The sequence below is a fragment of the Aythya marila genome (genome assembly GCF_965140915.1).
Source record: "Aythya marila genome assembly, chromosome: 2".
NCBI lineage: Eukaryota > Metazoa > Chordata > Aves > Anseriformes > Anatidae > Aythya > Aythya marila.
In genome coordinates, this window is record NC_139043.1 from 31,161,031 (window position 1) to 31,181,209 (window position 20,179).

The window sequence follows — 20,179 nt, forward strand, 5'->3', positions numbered from 1 at the left end:
GATATATTCCCAATGTCACTGCAACAAAGCCCACACAAAGTAGCAAAACAAAAGTGAGAATACAAAGTAGGTGAGAATGAACAGTAGATACTAACATGAGGAAGAAATACCTCATGCAACTAAGAGCTAGTTATTAATCAGATTGACCTCATAAAACAAGGTCCAGAGTAGCTATGAGGCAGTATTGACTTTTCTGGTATCAGAAAAGGACACAGAAGTCATTTTGAGCAACCAGCTGAACATGGAATTTAAGACCACATATGCAATTTCAGCTTTTTAAAAGGTCATGTTCCACTTACAATAGCAAGAAGAAAGAAATAATGTTAATATTCTGTGTAGCAACAGTAGTAGTCAAAATAGCGTATTAGGATTCATTGCTTACACTTAAAAAATATCCCTTAAATTGTAAAAAATACTTGAAGAGCTATATGAACAAGACAAAGACCAAATGAAAAACTTTCTCTCAATGTAGAAAGCTACAGATTACTTAGGTTGTTCAAAGAAAATGTAAAAATATTATGATTCACTACCTTGAAAGTAAGGAGATTTCTACATACACCAACCTCTAAAATCAAGCCATCAACAACACAATTTGATCAGGCTTAGAAGCCAATGTGAGTCCCACTCAGGCTAAGCTAAAGTGAATGTTTCATTTTGTAATTTTCTTTTTTAACAGACATTATTCACGCTTGGAACTTACGTAGAGGATCACCTCTTGAAATTATGCAAGATCATAAGCGGTCTTTTTCTTTTCCTTTGCATGCACTAAACTGTAGGTAACTGAAATGAAAATCTCTAGCATCACTACCTCATGTTTTTCTTAGCTCTCTCAAAATACGGAGTACACCACAATTTAGATGGGTGGTCTTCTGTCAGCTGGATACAGTGATTCTCACTCAGTATTTAGGACTTTCTGAGTCTGTGCTGAACGGGTTATCCTTGTGGATACCTTACATCTATCAGGGTAAATCCAGTAACACGTGCAAGAACACTCATAATGCAGTCTAATTTCCAACTGTAATAATGGCAGTACATCTCCCTAACATATCCCCACCAAATTGTATCCTTCACTACCACAGAGATGCCTGATTTCACACAGGGTGTGGTAGCTTTGCACTGCTGCATCAAACAGTTCCAAGAGTTTATATGTAAATTCACAAAGTGCTCTGAGATCCTACAGGATGAGGAGTGCAGTAAAATGGAAGTAATTATCCCATTAGCAAAAAAAAACTTTTATTTTTTTCTTATGCAAGGCATTAGAATTTCTCCAAACATTCTTGTGGCGGAAATTAATTAGGGCAAGGTGGGGATTCATACAATATCCTGGCTCTACTATTGTGCCAAAGAACTAATCAAGGACAGAGCTATCTAAGCTAGCATAGTTTTCTCAACAGACCACCAATCTAGCTGCAGGTTCTGAATAAACAGAACAAAAGGAGCCCTGCTGAACAAAATTCATTAAATATATTTTACCTGAAAATAAGTCTGTAAAATTGGGTAGTTTTTAAGCATACGGAAAGGGAAAAAAAAAATACTCAATCCTATAAATTTTACAACCAAGCTGTTGGGGTAAGAATATGCCAGATGAAAAACTATAAAATCTTGGAAAAATACTCAGAACTACAACCTAATGCTCATTTAGGTGAGGCTGACAACATATACTTAAGCAAATCAAAATTTTCTGTAAAACTAAATTTTTACAAATTAAATGCATTATAATTTTGCATCAAAACCAAAAAAGTACCAGTTTTCAGCAAGAATTAACTGGAACAAAACTCAGATTCTGCTGAAGTTCAAAGTCTTTTTTTCAAATGGGACTAAAACCAGAGACAAAATCCAAGCAGAAATGGACCACACAGTAGAGGAAGCTGTTAACAATATCAAAAATTCTCACGTAAGGAGAAATGAGATTAAAAAATTAAAGAAATTAAAGAAAAAAGTTATCTTTAATCATTTAGGAACTACACATATTTTCTTCTCAAACAATTGGATCTAGAACCTTAATGATCCATGGACAAATCAGCAGAAAGGTTCCTTTTGTTATTTTACAAGCACAATGAAAAACTTAGATACTCCCTATCTTGATATTACTATATAGCTCATTAAAACCTGTATTATTATACCATCAAAGGAACTGGAGTAGGAATTTTAACAAGCTAAAATAATCCATGCTACTTCAGCCAAGTATGTTGCCTAGGACCAACCCAGTAAGCAATTATATTAAAACTACTATTTCATTTTATAGGTAGATGCAAATATGTTATCTTCAGGACTCCATATGAAGAAGGGCTTATGCTTGTAATATTGTTCTCATACAATTCACAGGTAGTAGATTACTATCGCTTATTTTAGCTAGCTCATCTACTTCATGTATCACTTTGTGCTTCAGTATTTCAGAATGCAGTTGATGAGAAGGAAGAAAACTTATAGAAACAAACTGAAATGAAGAGTTAGGAAGAACAGAACAATACAATACTATAGGGTATGTATTTAGAAGGCCTGTCCATATAATTAAAAAACAAATTAGAGTTAAGCAATGTGGGTGATCAAAGCTGGGGGGTTGGGAGAAAATTGTTATAAATGAAGTCTCAACTCAATCTGAATTTAGTAATATTTATAAAAGGAATATTTATAAAAGGTATAAAAGGCTAGTAAACAGCGTTGGGTGTGCGGGGAGTCTACGCTCCACCAACATACACACACGAACATCAAACATTCTAAATATACAGAACATTGCTTTTACATACTAAACCCGAGCATGCCTATACAATCAGAAAAGGTAACAAACAATCCTGTAAGTTCCATGACTTACAATGTCCAAAAACAGTCTCCATTTTCCATTCCTTTTCTTGATTACAAATAACAGTCTCCATTTTCCATTCCTTTTGAAGAATATGTCTTGCTTTAAGTTGTCAAGCAACTCGGCCTTCGGGTCTTATGTATCCCATTCTTCCCGGATCAAAGAAAAGCATATCCATCTCCTTTTCAAGGCCAATGGCACGTCCATGTCACCAGGGGGCGTAAAAGCAAAGGCCTGCGATGGCAGTAGCGGTGCGGGGGGCCGATGGTGTAGCAGAAGGATCAGTAAAAGAACCCGCATCTCCCTCACTATCTGGCAAACCACATGTTTCTGACTGGGGTCCCACATGGCTCTTTAAGGCTTCAGAGATTGCTCGCCAGGTGCCGAGCAATCCCACTGCAACCTTGTCGTTTTTAGTTGCAGAGTCCCACACCTTGACTTCAATTTGGTCCCATGTTTCAGGATCATAAACTGTCCAATTGTTAATAAGGAGAATAAGCTGTAAGGTTACCTGGACAGTCTTTGTTTCCAAGGACGTATGATTCCCCATAATGCGCTGCTGCTTACCAGCGAGGGGCAGCTGTGTGCGCGGGTCCGCTTCTCTCAGCTTGAGCTTCTTCCCAGCTCCGGTGGTGCGCATGTTTCCAGTGACTTTCGGTACCAGCTTCTCTGAGCAGTTTGCTGAGTTTGGCCGAACCCATCTTCATGAGGCGATCAATGTGTCTGTTCCCATCCTGATCTCCGTTCTGCTAGCCTGTTCCTTTTCATTCCTTCTTTCTGCTTCTTTATTGATGACGTAACTTCATCACATCATGTTGCCTTCTTTTTTATCTTGAGGACAGGCTCCCCTCTTATACCCTTCTCCCCACAGCAGTTCCTTTCAAAACAGCTTTTCATTGGTCAAATAACTTTGCAAATAACAACAACGGCAAACACCCAGAAACTTCCATGCCTTAACGGCTGGAGAACAAGAAACCGAGACTGCATGGAGTCTCCTGAATCACCCTTCTTTGTTCCCTCTAAACTCTTTTATATTCCTGATGGCCTCATCGTTAAGAGTCTGATGTTATCTCAACCACGGGGCTTTCCTACCCCCATGGCCACACTCCCACATCTCCCCCCCCCTTCTTTATTAATATCAACCATTTTCTCGACAATAATTACCACTCCATATATAACAACATGAAGTGGATGTCCATGCACACACACAAACTATATATATAAATCACAAGATGCGTTTGAACAATGAGGTAAACTTATCTTCACAACAAAATACACTTAATAAGAGATGTCTGCCTCTTTAAATATATATATATATATATTAAGGCTAAGAAACAATACATTACAGGTTAAAATCTACTTAAAATCTACTTGTCTTTCCTACTTTTTGACATCTGTTAAAAATAGTGATGATAGCGATGATAACATTTTCAACATCTTTCTACTACAAATACAAAATTGTTCTGACCCATAGCATCGATTTGTGATTGAATGGCATCAGGCAAAGGTTTACATATCCTTTTTTTCGTCTAGTGAATATTAAGCTGTTCAGCCCAGCCACAACTTTGATGCTTTGGCATAAATGAAGTTTAATGTATATTGAATGTTTTAAAAGTTCGGGTGCCTTGTAGGTTTAGGTATCTTTAGCCTTAGGAGGGACGTGAACAGTGTTGCCTGTTTTATTGTTGTTTTAAGGCTTCCAGTGTTGGACTGAAGTGTCCAAATCCTGCCTCATTTGCATTTTGACCCTTTAGTCCTTTTTCTGAGTCTGACCCTTGCTCCCAAAGTTACCAAGGTTTTAGTCAACAATTTGTCCGCTACTGTTCATTTAATTGCCTGTTGCTTCTGGCAATGTTAATTTGACAGACATCGATTTCTTTAACAAAGAACTAACCCACAGGAAAATCCCCAAATCAGTCTAGACATTTTGCCTCGAAGGACTTGCCTGACCTATGCCAAAATATTACTAAACTGCTACAGCTGACTCCACTTCCCCTGCTACAGAGGATACTAAAATGTTTCACACATGTTTGAAGAAGAATCCCAGTAATGTGCCCTTTCAAAAAGCACTTCAGAAGTTTACAAAATCCACATGGAATACACTCCCTATTATTTACATACAGAAAAGACAATACTTTGAGCAAATACTTCTACAATGGGCCTAACAATAGCCAACTTCCTTTCTTACTCTGAAAAAACTCTTCCTTAAATGTTCTCAGGCGGTTGGTAGACAGGAAAAAAATTCGGATCTCATGACTTTAAAAAAGTCTTCCTTTTCTTCTGCTGAGGATCTGGTTGCACATTTTGCAGAATCTCTCTTCTTCCCATCTCAACCTCATCTGGGGACATCTTGTAATGATTTTTTGGGAGTGGAAGAACATCTGCCTCCCAGAATTTAGCATCAAAGTATTTGCACGATTCTCCCTGACACACTATTATTTTGTGTCTTGTCATTACTATGCTATATATAGCAGCTCTCTCCTATGCAGGCAGATGCTGGAGCCTCCCATAAGCAAATGTGATTGCTTATTAACCAAAAATTGGCTACAAACAGACATACTAACGTAGTGCAGTCCCCCAAAATACTAGCCTCTGCCTAGTTTCTACAGATTAGATAGATCCCCTAAGGTTTGTCTCTTTCTTCTGGGTATTTGTAAGGTACCTCACAGGCAACAGAGAAGCATCTCTAAATATGCTGAAGTTTAGCCCCCACCCCCTTTAATGGATATTCCTGCTTCCTGTAGTTTTTTTTTTTGTTTTTTTTTTTTTTTCAGTTTCATTGTTCTGATTAGCTAAATATAAACTTCCAGAACCTACAAAAGGTCTACTATCAACAGATTAATAAAAATGCAATGCAAACACCAAAAAATATGGTACAGCTTTTGTGGTAAATTATCCCAGATACAGAAGATCTACCTGTAAAATAGCGTACAAAAGATTGTTATAAAGCTATCACTATATTTAAATAGTAATCAGACTTTGCAGTGTCATCCATATTTGACGAATTCCTGCCTAATAGCCTTCTAAAATGTCCCGCCTCTTCTTCAACTGTGTGTAGTTCTTCCCATGCCTTTAACTTCACCACACTGGTTGAAATGGTGAGGAATTCTATCCCATCCATGGCATAATCTGACACTGCATCATACTATCCTCCCTAGGCTTTTGGTTTACATCTCCAACACAGAAGCTGTTGAGGATTTTCTACATACCACTCTCCTGCTTCCATTTTCAATTGTTTCTCTGCCAGATCAGGAAAGGCAAAGGTTTTTTTTTGTTTTGTTTTGTTTTGTTTTGTTTCTTTTGTTTTGTCTTGTTTTGTTTTGTTTTTGTTTTTTAATTGTTCCTCCTACCTTCCTTTCTTTGGTAAATACATTTAAAATACGTAATGATTTGCTAAGTACTTCAGCCATTCTGTATTGTCACTAATGTGACATGACATAACAAGATGTTTTGTATAAAAGACAATAGATCTCTGTGCATTCCACAATACATGTATGTCATAATGAGGTATCAGAGAAACCAGTCTCAGCCTACTCTGATTAAAGAAAAAAAGTAGTCTACCTGACTTCCTGATACTCTAATTCCTTATAAGATACTGCTCCAGGGGAACACTTGACTTCTAGTAAGTGAAGTTTCACCCCCACACCCTCCTCCCAGGCTTACAGGATCATACTTTGCATTTGCTCCAATTTAATATAAAAGGGTGAACAGAAATATGAAACTACCTTAAGCAAAAATGAACAAGTCTGTTCTAAGGAATTCATCCTTTATTTGCTGTCTTCGGAAATTGTGGATCTTCAGTTAGCATTTAAACTTTTCTGATTTTTCTAGGGGCTGATAAAAATAGGAGGAAAAAAGTGTTTCCAAGATCAGGAATTAATTTCTTATTTTAAAAAACAGTAATATTTATTGGCTGTATTTGTCTCAGGTAGGTTAGAATAGAAGCAAGTAATGAGATCTGTGACTGTACAACCTTTCCATAGGTTTCACTAGTCGTAAGAGATTTGCATTTTTGATTTAAAATAGTTTAGCTAATTCACTGCTAATATTTACAGAAGCCTATTGGTACAGTTCATTGCATTTTGCATGAAACGAATTCATGAATATATCAGAACTAGGACCAATGGTATAACAACAGGTTTTTCCCCTTACCACATTTACATGGCCATTTACCCAATGTCACCTAGAAAAAAAATGGTTAAAGTAAAGCCTCATATTCCTGCCTATGAGATACAACACACATTTTAAATAAAGTTCTCACTCCTCTTGCAGTTGTGTCTGTCACTTGCCCACCTTGTGGCAAGTATTTATCATACCAGATAAAACCTGTACTTAAACTGAAGAGCACATAAGAAGTGCTGTATTTTATAAGGATATGAGGTAAGGAAGCATATATGTGTTATGTGAAATGGTAATACTCAGAGGCATGTAAGGAGGCCTGCAGAATTCATCTGTTTTTCTCTTCAGAGTGATTCCAATGCCCAAGTCTAAAGTCCTATTACAAAGTGGGGGCATCAGAATACTTCACTGTACCAGAAGTGAAGTATTATAAACAGCTGTTTTCCCATGCATCATATAACCAACGGAACAAAGATATGCCACAGAAAGCGGTAGGCAGCATTAAATATAGGACTAAATGCCCTAATCTGCCAAAACTTACCTCACACCTGTTATTTATGGAGTGGTAATTATTGTCGAGAAAATGGTTGATATTAATAAAGAAGGGGGGGGAGATGTGGGAGTGTGGCCATGGGGGTAGGAAAGCCCCGTGGTTGAGATAACATCAGACTCTTAACGATGAGGCCATCAGGAATATAAAAGAGTTTAGAGGGAACAAAGAAGGGTGATTCAGGAGACTCCATGCAGTCTCGGTTTCTTGTTCTCCAGCCGTTAAGGCATGGAAGTTTCTGGGTGTTTGCCGTTGTTGTTATTTGCAAAGTTATTTGACCAATGAAAAGCTGTTTTGAAAGGAACTGCTGTGGGGAGAAGGGTATAAGAGGGGAGCCTGTCCTCAAGATAAAAAAGAAGGCAACATGATGTGATGAAGTTACGTCATCAATAAAGAAGCAGAAAGAAGGAATGAAAAGGAACAGGCTAGCAGAACGGAGATCAGGATGGGAACAGACACATTGATCGCCTCATGAAGATGGGTTCGGCCAAACTCAGCAAACTGCTCAGAGAAGCTGGTACCGAAAGTCACTGGAAACATGCGCACCACCGGAGCTGGGAAGAAGCTCAAGCTGAGAGAAGCGGACCCGCGCACACAGCTGCCCCTCGCTGGTAAGCAGCAGCGCATTATGGGGAATCATACGTCCTTGGAAACAAAGACTGTCCAGGTAACCTTACAGCTTATTCTCCTTATTAACAATTGGACAGTTTATGATCCTGAAACATGGGACCAAATTGAAGTCAAGGTGTGGGACTCTGCAACTAAAAATGACAAAGTTGCAGTGGGATTGCTCGGCACCTGGCGAGCAGTCTCTGAGGCCTTAAAGAGCCATGTGGGACCCCAGTCAGAAACATGTGGTTTGCCAGATAGTGAGGGAGCTGCGGGTTCTTTTACTGATCCTTCTGCTACACCATTGGCCCACCCTGCTGACCTGGACATGCGTTTTGACCCAGGCCTATTTGCCTTGAAAAGGAGATGGATATGCTTTTCTTTGATCCGGGAAGAATGGGATACATAAGACCCGAAGGCCGAGTTGCTTGACAACTTAAAGCAAGACATTGTTCAAAAGGAATGGAAAATGGAGACTGTTTTTGGACATTGTAAGTCATGGAACTTACAGGATTGTTTGTTACCTTTTCTGATTGTATAGGCATGCTCGGGTTTAGTATGTAAAAGCAATGTTCTGTATATTTAGAATGTTTGATGTTCGTGTGTGTATGTTGGTGGAGCGTAGACTCCCCACACACCCAACGCTGTTTACTAGCCTTTTATACCTTTTATAAATATTCCTTTTATAAATATTACTAAATTCAGATTGAGTTGAGACTTCATTTATAACACACCTATTCATTTATGCCCTGGTTTCAGCAGAGATATCGTTTTCTTCATAGCGGCTGGCATGTTGCCGTGTGTTGGATTTAGGAGAAAAATGGCGTTGGTAACACACCCATGCTTTAGTTGTTACTGAGCAGTGCTTACAGCAAGTCAAGGACTTTCAGCTTTTCATGCTGCCCTGCAAGCAAGTAAGTTGGGGGTGCACAAGAGGCTGGGAGGGGACACAGCCAGCACAGGTGACCAAAGGCATGTTCCAGGCCATGTGCTGTCATGCTGAACACTAAAACTGGGGGAGTTGGCTGCTGCTCAGGGACAGGCTGTGCATTAGTTGACAGGTGGTGTGCAACTGCATTGTGCATCACTTGTTTTCTATATAGATTATTATTATAATCCCTTCCTTTTTTGTTCTATTAAACTGTCTTCATCTCAACCTAAGAGTTTTACCTTTTTTCCCCAGTTTGATTCTATCCCCCACCTCACTGGAGGGGAGTAAATAAATGGCTGCCTGCCACATTAAACCACAACAATTTATTCTAAGTACTCTATCTAATGACACAAAAGCCAGAGTAATAAGGCCTTTTAAGATCAAGACACCATTTTAGCTCTACTCTCTATTGTGGGTTCTGCTTAATTTCAATACTGCCTTTAAATGTTTTTAGTGCACCACTTAAATATCAGATATGAGATCAATGAGGAATGTATGTTTTACATTCCTCTCAGTCATTAAAGGACAATGGAAGTACATGCAATTTTTGGAAAAGTTAAAACGTTCCAACAGCACTACTATAAGCTGAGAAGTTACTCTTTATGACAACAAAATTCTTAACATGGCCAGATTTACCTTAGGACCTGAACACAAAATACCTGTTTGGAAAATATATGTTTTAAGGCCACAGACAAGATATAAGAGAGAAAACTATGCTGAGATCCAGCATAAAACCTGAGATGCAACACAAAGAAACGTATGCAAATTATCTGTCTGGATGTCCTCAGATACATTGATTTTTGGCACCACTGGCAAAGGGATTCACTGTAATATACATATATTTTAAGAAAATATTGCAAATCAATCTGACATTGTTTATATCTACTTCAATAATTTTATGTACAAGGCATGTATTGTTGCCCAAACTACCATTGTCCTTTTTTAATCACGCAAGAAATAGAAAAAGGTTTCTGAAGAAATGCTTTTCAATTTGAGAAAGAAAAAGAGCATACAAAAGTAAATGAGAAAACTAGCCAGCTCTGCTCAAACCTGTGCCAGGCAAGAAAAACAAAAAAGGGCTGTTCATGTGTAGCTTGTAAGAATAAGAGAACTGATATTTAATTGAAAGGTGTAACTTCGTGGTTAAGATACCCAGAGATCTTACAGTTATGGAAAAGAACAAATCTGGAAGTTAACTCTCTACCTATTCACATCAGATGATGCATTTAAATGAAAGAGTTTAAGAGCAGTATTCCACATTACCCTCAATGCAATGTTATTTGAAGCAAATTTCAAATGGGCTACTTCTTTCTAAGGAATGCATGTTTGACTGCTGTTTTCCCCCCCACTGTTGTTGCATAAAGGTCACAACTGCATAAACCACACAGAAATGGGATCATAATCACAAGCCAAGTCAGCTGAACTGAATTGTTCAACTCCCAGCACTGTGTCTTCCAACATGAATAACAATATAATTTTTATCTTTGTTCTTCTGTACAAGGATACTTACCTACTTTACCATGTTGTGGGGACCAATGATGGGCATCTATGAAGTACCGTAAGCTGCACCTATTCCTACAAAAATCTGCCCTACAGTAGCGTTACTAAATTCTTCAGGACAGTGATTATCTATCTTTTTTTATTTGTTTGTACAGTTCCCAGAACAATAGGGTCTTAATCCTTGACTTGGACAGCTAGGCACTATTGAAACATAAATAATTAGCAAACAATATGAGTTGAGAGATTTAGCGAAGTGTTATCCTTCTCAGAGCTCCAAGGCACAGAGCATTTAAATGACCAGAATTTAGCCAATGCAAAGGGAACTGGGGACAAGGAATCATAGCCTTGATTGTTTGCTAACAACTTTGGTGGCTTGTTCTTGAAAGAGCAGGGATATAAAAAAGAAAACTGATGGAATGCATATGTGAGAAGACAACACTATTCAGAGGAACATAGGGATTGCAAATATAGTTGCCTTTTGAGCAAGGCAATAAGGGGCAAAAAATTTTTTTATGTATTTGCCAGCTCTTCTGTATCTGCAAAATAGGAGCAAACACAGTAGGAAAAAATAGAGGGGTTTTGTTTTGTTTTTGAGAAAACACATAAACATGCAATTTGCCAAAACAGATACACACCAACAAGAAAGAAATGATTGCATAACCAACAGTAGCTGTTGTCTCTTGAGATGTGTTCCATGCATGTATACACTGCCTTTATCACAGGCATGCCCACTACATTCAAGCTATAGACTTTCATTTTGACATATCAGCTGTATACATCAAGAAGTTCCACCTGCCTACCATCAGAAGTAAAATGGCTGGAGCTAGTACAATCACTTCAGTAGTTCTTCATCTTGGACAACCCTTCATCTTCAGCACCTAGGAATAGCTTCAGGTATCATGCATAAAGGGTACGATATGGAATTTTTGCCAACATTTCAAAGTACTCTTCATTGCCTGTCCACGCATTTGTTCTGTTGTTGGTGACTTCAAAGCTATGCACTATCAGTAATTTTGTCTTGTTTACTCTAGAAATGAAAGACTGATGACTGTCAGCATTAGTGGAGTGAAAAATAATTCTTTCCAAGTGACAAATGAAGAAATGCTCTGCTTTCAGTCAATCTAGAAGATACCTGGAGGACAGGCAATTTCCACAAGGTGATGAATGAAAAGGAAGTAGAATGCCGAGACGAAAGCCTGGAGTGTTTCCAGTAAACTGTGAATGCAGGGTGGGGCAAATGAAAGCAATCTTCAAGAGGGATAAAGGCAAAAAGTCAGGGTTTATTATACTACCCACAGTTTTTGTTTTTCTTAAATCAAGATGAAGTTAACATGATGTATTAGAAAAAAAAATAATTACAACACACTATGTAAAATATTATTTTCAGCCAGTAATCAAAGTTTGTACAGTATGATCATTTATTATAACACATGCAATATGAAACACTTTAAACATTTCTCTAGATGTATCAAGGTAATATTATCCAAGTGTTTTAAAACAGCCTAGATCTCATATTATTATATAATGCCATTACTACACTGTGTATGCAGAACTCTGTTTGATACTCTATCAACTACACATATAGAATACATACATAATTTTAAGCACGTTAGCCCACTCATATAAATAATCTATTTAATATATAATAAAATTCAAAGCAAATCAATAGTTTCCAATAGTTTAGACCCTCACCCCCACACACCTTGTATTTGGCAGTTTGATACCAGAAATATTTGAATAGATGAGTACGATAAAGCACTGTCATCAAAATATCACAGAGAAATAAGATGTCCAATTTGATGTGATCTGAAATAAATGCCTATTTGTGAGAGGTTTTTTTTTTGTTTGTTTGTTTTTACACACTAAAGGCAAACAGTCCTATAAGAAAACTCAAAGTCTTACCTGTTGGTATGCTTGATAGATTATATCAAATAAGAAAGCCTGAGGCATTTCACTTGCTCTGTACCTGGCACGTTCCAATGAGTGGTCTAAACAGCCATCTTCACCAGAGGCAATAACAGTAGAAACTAAAGGACGAATTGCTCCTGCTGCCTGTGAAACAAAACATAAAAAGAGGCCTAAATGTTAATACAAATGTATATCAGATAGCTGCAGCCAAAAAAATAAAATAATAAAAAAATCAGGGCTTTAAAATAAATTCTCTACTTATCTTTTATGTATCTCTCCATATGAAACTTTTCATATCAATATAGCCACAGAAGACTGTGTAAGTATACAATGAGAGCGAATTTAGATGCACAAAAAAAAATCTAAGTCCTTTATAAACATCTATTGTAATCACACATACAGACCTGATATCATTATCAGACTTTCTTCTACATACATATTAGGTGGTTTCTGTGAGCATAGACATATTTAGATATAAAACTGCAGGAGACACAGCTGGTAGGTCTTGACAATCCACAGCACCTATTGCTTTCATAGATTTCCATTTGGTTAAACTGCTCAGAAATAAGCAACAAGAACAAAAATTTCAAATTGAGCTTGTTCCTCCTTGCTGAATTCATCTCATACTGAGCATCCACAATTACCTGTCACTGGGAATACAGTCACTGGGAATACAGTATAATCAGAAAGTACTCAGTATCCAGCAGCACTGTGCCCCAGAACAGATAATGAAATTATTATATTTCTGTTTTGGTCTTGCTTAGATCTGAAACCAATTAAGCATACTCACTTCCTTGATCTTTTCATCAATATAGAGTATTAAGGATCGATAGCATTTCTGAAACAGAGCTCTCCTAGCAGTTCTGTAACCAAAAATCTACCTATGCTACATCAGTCACTTAAGTAATTGGAACAAGAGGCATCCATACAATTTGTTCAAGAAGAGAAGGATAGAGCTGGAGAACACTGCTTATCAAGCCACAGAGAGAAAAGCATGCTCTTTAACAATGCTAATCATTGAGAATGGTGCGCACATACTATACTGTTTATTATCTATTTTGAATAATAATTTTTTAAAATGTTGTTGTTCCAAAATACTTGGAAGTACCCAGCATCTTAAAGGAGTATGCCTAGAAAACAACTTCCAGTGGTGAGTTCTGACACTTTTCACTGTAGCCACCAAAGATCTTCTAGAGAACTTTGCCACTGAATAAACCGGGTACCACATGACAGAAAATAAGAGCACAGTTTTTTATTTCTTTTTTTTTTTTTTTTTTTTTTTTTTTAATGGCAAAGCATGCCAATGCCAGTCTCGGACATGTAAGTCTTGTCCTTTTTTTACAGTAATTTTTTGACCTCACATAACCATCCAGTGGCAAAAAGAGCCCTAAGTGTTGTTCCTCTGCTAAGAGAAAGAACTACAGTTGCCTTCCCTCCCCCTTTCACACTACTGAACAATAAAACAGGGGACTACAGTCAGTGTGTTGAGCACTTTATGAGGTCTAAAATACAGCTTCTTAGTTCATTGTTTTACATAATGAGGACAGAGATGTTAATCAACTTCCCATGCCCAAAGAGCTGTGGTATGCAATGAGCTACCTGGGCATGGGGCAGGGAGAAGCAATAGAAAAGATTGAAAAGATTCATATGACAGAGATAATTGAATCATGCAATGGTTGTGGTTGGGGGGGAGCTCTGGAGATCACCTAGTCCATCCCTGCTGCTCAAGAAAGGTCACCCAGGGCAAATTGCACAGGATCACATCTAGATGAGCCTTGAATATCTCCAGAGAAGGAGACTCCACAGCCTCTCTGGGCAGCCTGTTCCAGTGCTCCGTCACCCTCATAGCAAAGATGTTCTTCCTCTTACTCAGAGGAATTTCCTGTGTGTCAGTTTGTACCTGAACCACTTTCTCAAAACCTTAAAAGTACTTTTTCTTTCTAATAAGTGTGAGTAGATATCTATACAAACACTGTATGGAACAAAACACTATCTTCTGTCATCCAGAGGCAAAACATGGTACAGAAAGATCAGCAAGAATTATGAAATCACAGAAAAGCTGTCTGTAATGGATCTCTAGAGGTCATCTAGTCCATCCCTCTGACCTAGGCAAGATAATTTTTACTTCTGTCATAGAAGTAGCAAACTGACAAAATAAATAAATACCATTACAATTTTAGTAATACATCAACATTTTGAATGCGGAATAAAACTTAACAGATGTACTTTAAGGAAAATCTGTGCACAAGCACAAGTAGAAACACTAAATTATCTGCAACTTGTACCCTCTCTATTTTCTGTGATTCTAGGACATGGATTATTACCTCCACATCGCAGCTGCTGGGCATTTGGATTATGTTATTTTGCTCTGCCGTCATATTTTAATTGGTCACACACACAAAAAAAGTTATAAAATTAGAAGGTCATGGGAAAAGAGACAGAGCAGCATGTTAGCCACAGTTTTTCTGTAATTAGTTAAGTCTATTTAACTTTTTTTTTTTTTCTGGAACAGTTACCATTCCAGAAAACCAGTTAGAAAAAGAGGATTTCTTAGGCTGATCCAAAATTTTATTACAGTTTTTAACAATCATGTCATGTTACTTTTTAAGCATAAAACAGGCCAACAGAATACAATGTGACTTGCGTAACTAGATCTCACAAGTGAAAGAAACATGCACTCTGAGAAACAAAAAAACAAACTTCAATTCTAAATAAAATTGAAATACTCAAAACGACATTCTTAAAAGAGCTCTGAAACACATTGTTTTCTTGACATCTGGTTTATTGCACAATAAAAATTCATGAATGTCTGTATCTGTATCTTTGTGACAACAATGAACCACATCTCCTGCTTTGCTTAGGCCTAACTCTTCCAGAAATTTGAGGAAGATTTGATTTCTTATAAATTCAAACATGTAATTTTTAAAGCCCCCAATTAATTTCTTGAGTATCTGAAAATTTCATGGCACCTAAATTTTAACAAAAGGCATTTTTTAACAGTTAAAATTTTGCTTTATGTTACTTCAGCACTGAGTCCAGTGTGGCAGGCTGAGGGTTTATCACCTGCTTTCCAGCAGTTTCAATGAGAAATCACAACATGAGCACAGTAAGATATGCCTCTCAAACTATACTTGACACTGACTGAAAACATGAAGTTTAACACAAAGAAATAGATTTACAGCTTCAGCCTAAATCATGCAACTGAAATTCTAACGATGTATTCAGCAACAAGATAATTAGCAGCCATTTGTTTAAAAAATTCAATTTTTATTCCAAAAAAGGATAACTCAATCCATAACTGCTCTATACTCTAAAAGCAGAATGTACTGTAAAAGCTTTTGTATGTAATGCCAGTTAAGTTTCTACTTACAGAAAATGAGCAGCAGAGGTCCAAAAGTTGTGAGGTCATGAGCTAGAGCATACTTGCAAAGGTGCAGCACTGAGTTGAAAATCCTAAGAGACAAGATACAGCAACTGGTCTGCTTGTTTTCCTCAGTACTGGCTCACCTACCTGCATGTCCTTTCTGTCTTGGCACCTAAGCACACATCTCAGCCAGATGCTCTGACCCTAGGCAGGGCCGAGTTTACCACCTCAGTGACACAAGAACCATGAATGGTCCTAAGGCCACTGTCAGACTGTGAGAAACAGATATCAAGTAAAGGAAAACTTGGCTGTGTATGCTCTGCATTATTTTCATATGGGACAAGAGGGTTGAGCCCCTAGCACAGGAAATCTTGCATCTGCAAGACTTTTGGCAATATTTGCTAGTTGGCATATGCTGACACAGATGCCAAACCCACACTGGCTTACTCAGAGCTCACCCCACATGCTTCTGGTTCCAAAATTGGCCCATGGGTATCTTCATTCATGGTCAAAACATAATATTTGGCATGTAAAAGCAGAAGAATTGAGTTGTGAATTTTGTTCTCACACACAGGCCAAAGAGGGACATGGTCTGAGATATATGGTGTATTTCCTTCCGGTCAGCTCAAGTATCCACCCTCCTCAGCAAAAAGCCTTTCCTGATTTCCACTCCTACCAGTCTTACAATGAATGGAACAGAGAATTTAGGTACTGAAGACAGGCCTATTGAAACATTTTTCCGTTCAGAAATCTGAACCTCACGCCCCTTATGGCTGTGGGGTGCAAGTGAAGAACACAATCATCCAGTCAGCCTATGTGCATTCAGTTACAACACCAAGTACTTTATTCTTTGTGAGGATTTTCCATGTTGGTTTTTCAGTAATAGATCCGTAACAACAGACCTCTCTCTTTTTTTTGGTAAAGAGGATATTTACACTGAGTCTTAGGTATGTGAGTTCTATTTGTTCTAATTGGAGAAGCTTTGACTTGCTGTCTATGTCAGGAATGTACAGGTACTTGGCCCAGCTCTCGGGTAAGAGGTTCAGACATGAATTTTTAAAAAATGAATGAAACAAAGAAAATGTGTCCTTGTTTAAAATTATGAGTACTGGTTAACATGACAGGATAGTTCTACACTTCGTTTTTATACTTTGAATTATCCTACCACAAACTCTCATGAGCCTAAAGGAAGTGTTTGTGTCTTATACTAACATTACCCTATGCAGAGTTCCCATTTTCCAATTCCTAATCATTTTGACCCAGATCTCAGGTGGATTCTTTTTCAAAATCACATACAAAATGTATCATACATAGTTCCTAAATGTTATGCTGATAGTTAATGGACTGTTAAACATTTTCTTTAAATGGCCACTTTACAACCTTCAAGCCTCTCCACTTCAAAGACAGTCAAGCACTAGTTTCGATTCATCTGGCATGAACAGGAAATGCAAATAGTTCTTCCTTCCCCTGTTTTTATATATTTTGATAAATAGATTTGTGAAAGCAGTAAAATAACTGTGGGCAAGCTCTTAAAGTTGTTTTTGGTTGTTTTTTTTTTGGTTTGGTTTGGGTTTTTTTTTTGAGCATAACAGACGTATACTGCTACTGGTTAATTTTCTTGCAGACAAAATACTGGGGAAAAAAAATCCACATCCATCTCTATCATTTCCTCAAAACAGTCTTAAAATGTCACAAGAACATACAGTTCTATCAACTTCAGTGAAAATGATAGACTAATATCTCACAGAAGCAAGCTCCTTCAATGCATATGCTGAACACTGAACCAGCCTTTAGATACAGTAGGCATCTCTTATAACCCTTAAACAGCACAAATAAAAAGCATTTACAAACAGTTCCTCAGTTTTCTATTCAGCTTTTTGCGTAACTGCGTACAGCACAGCATACAGTCAAGATTTAAAGATGGTGACTGGAAAAGAGGTATAGAATGAAGGGCCTCACCCAGGTCAGTAACACTGTCCAAAAGTATTTTCAATAGATTCATAGATTCAGTTCTATGATTATAGAATGACTTGGGTTGGAAGGGACCTTAAAGACCATCTAGTTCCAAACCCCCTGCCATAGGCAGGGATGCCACCCACAAGATCATGTTGGCATCATCCAACCTGGCCTTGAACACCTCTAAGGGTGGGGCATCCACAGCCCCTCTGGGCAACCTGTGTCAGTACCTCACCACCCAAGGCATATTCAGGGCATACTGCTCTACCTTTCCATTTAACAGTAACACCTTATTTTTCTTATTTTATCATACTTTTATTCTGAACAGAAATGATTTAGAGGGATGTATTCTGTGAGTACTTATACAAAAATACAAACTTGGGTAACACAATGCAGCATGATTTATTTTTCTTGAATAATCAAAAATTCTCATGTTGCTTAAAAAAAAAAAACAGAACTCACTAAAACTTCAAAACAGTATGTGTGGGTGGGGCAGGTGAAGCTTATATGACAAGCAAGGAATTACCCAGGTAACAAATATCCCTGACACACCGTGCATTCAGCCGAGACCAATGCTCCATGTCCAGAACAGAACTTGCCAAGAACAACGACAGTCAGAAGCTCCAAAACAGCATGGAAAACAACACACCTGCGTCACTGTTATGTTTCTTTTTGGTAGCCAGGAACAAAACAGAACACGATCAAATAACTGCAACGCTAAGCAAGGTGAATGATATGGACTAGGAATACTAAAAAAAAAATCCAGTGGCACAAAATCTGTACAAAAAAATGCCACAACTGGAATTCATTTCATTTTACAACAGTGGGGTAATAAGTTCAGGCAACCACAGGTCCTGCAGGCTGATATACTATATATATATATATATATATATGTATATACACACATATATATATACTATATATGCACACCTACATATATAGATACACTAGATACACACACACACACACACACACACACACACACACACACACACACACACACACACACTTTGGCACACCCTTGACCCCACTAGACCCCAAGTATTAATGCAGATCCACAAAGTTCACTTAGATGGCCAATTTGCAACCTTGAACTTCAAGCAAGCAGGAATCACAGCCTAAAACTTTACAAAAGCTAATCCTAAATGATCAGACTCTCCCATTCATCTAGTATGATTCCCTTCTACTTTTGAATTAGTCCTGAAAGACTTTTATTCTCCATTCAGAGCTTTCATCTCCACTGAAGTTCATTTTACCTATGCTTTTTACCTTCTCAGCTGTCTAGTAATATAAAACAATTGTATATTTTATATTTCAAACATCCTAATAGCTTTAGAGTCAATGTTTTAAAATTACTTAGAAATAGACCTGATGACAAACACATCCAAAGCTTCTGAGTGTCATCCTCAGAAGAATAGCCCAATTCTGATGTTTTTATATGTTTTCTCAACACTCATATTTATTAATTCTAATTCTTTAATCAGAGTTGTTTTCCACTCTGACAAACAAAATAGCACTGAACCAAACTCTCAGATGATTTAGTCACACCCTGCCTTATTAAAAATAAACGTGTCTTGCATATATACACTGGACTTAGAAATACATGTTCATCACTTCAAAGCAGCTGATTTCTTTGGAACTGTATGCTGGAGGTTGTGGGGTCAGTCACACTTTGCAAGACAAATACATCTTTTTGGAACTCGATTAAAGTCAATTTTGTAGAGGTGAATTTGGTAAATACACATACAATTTTATCCTTCTCTTCCATGAAGACAAGGATTATGTTAGGACACTGTTCAACTACATAATAAAAACCATGAAGAACAATGTATGTTAATTTAGACAAGCTAGGTATCTAATAGTTTACAAATATGTCCTGGAATGTTTTTTATTAGGTGAAAGATTATTTATATGTGACCAAACACTACCATCTCCTAAGAATTTCAGTTTAAATTAGGTCTGGCTATGAACCAGCAAAAGAAGCTCAGAATAACCATGATTAATTTCCTCTCATTTTATTCCATCAAACCGTTTCCACATGTTACTACAGGGTAAGTATTCTTTTACACAAATCTAGCTACTTGCCATGAAGGGCATTCACAGCCCTCTACAGAATGAAAAATTCAGAAATAAACACAGTACCTGTGAAACATGAAACAGGTAGAAACATGCATTCCTATTCAGACATCTGCAGTCGAGCTAATTGTACCTACAGTACTGAACATGAGCCACCCTCAGTAATTACCATTGAAGTTAGCAGAATTGTCTTTACTGAAAGATTTCTTATTTCAAATTTCTCAAAGAAAATTTAAAAAAACTCAGTTAAAAGATCAAAATATTTCACATTTTTAAGAGAATGTTCTTTCCCCATTTTTGTATTGTAAATCTGAAGCGAAGAATGTCTAATAAAACAGTCATGCAACCATCTGAACTTTTTTAATG

The 20,179-nt window shown here is 37.5% G+C and overlaps 1 protein-coding gene across 6 annotated transcripts in view; it reads right to left on the bottom strand.

The window, feature by feature from the left end:
• Positions 1-20,179, bottom strand: part of CRPPA (CDP-L-ribitol pyrophosphorylase A) — a 127,285-nt gene that overhangs the window by 87,709 nt on the left and 19,397 nt on the right. For all 6 annotated transcript variants that reach the window (XM_082752185.1, XM_082752190.1, XM_082752189.1 and 3 more), the window contains one exon: positions 12,412-12,561. In XM_082752185.1, the coding sequence (XP_082608311.1) occupies positions 12,412-12,561 (150 nt within the window). The remainder of the gene's footprint in view (positions 1-12,411; positions 12,562-20,179) is intronic.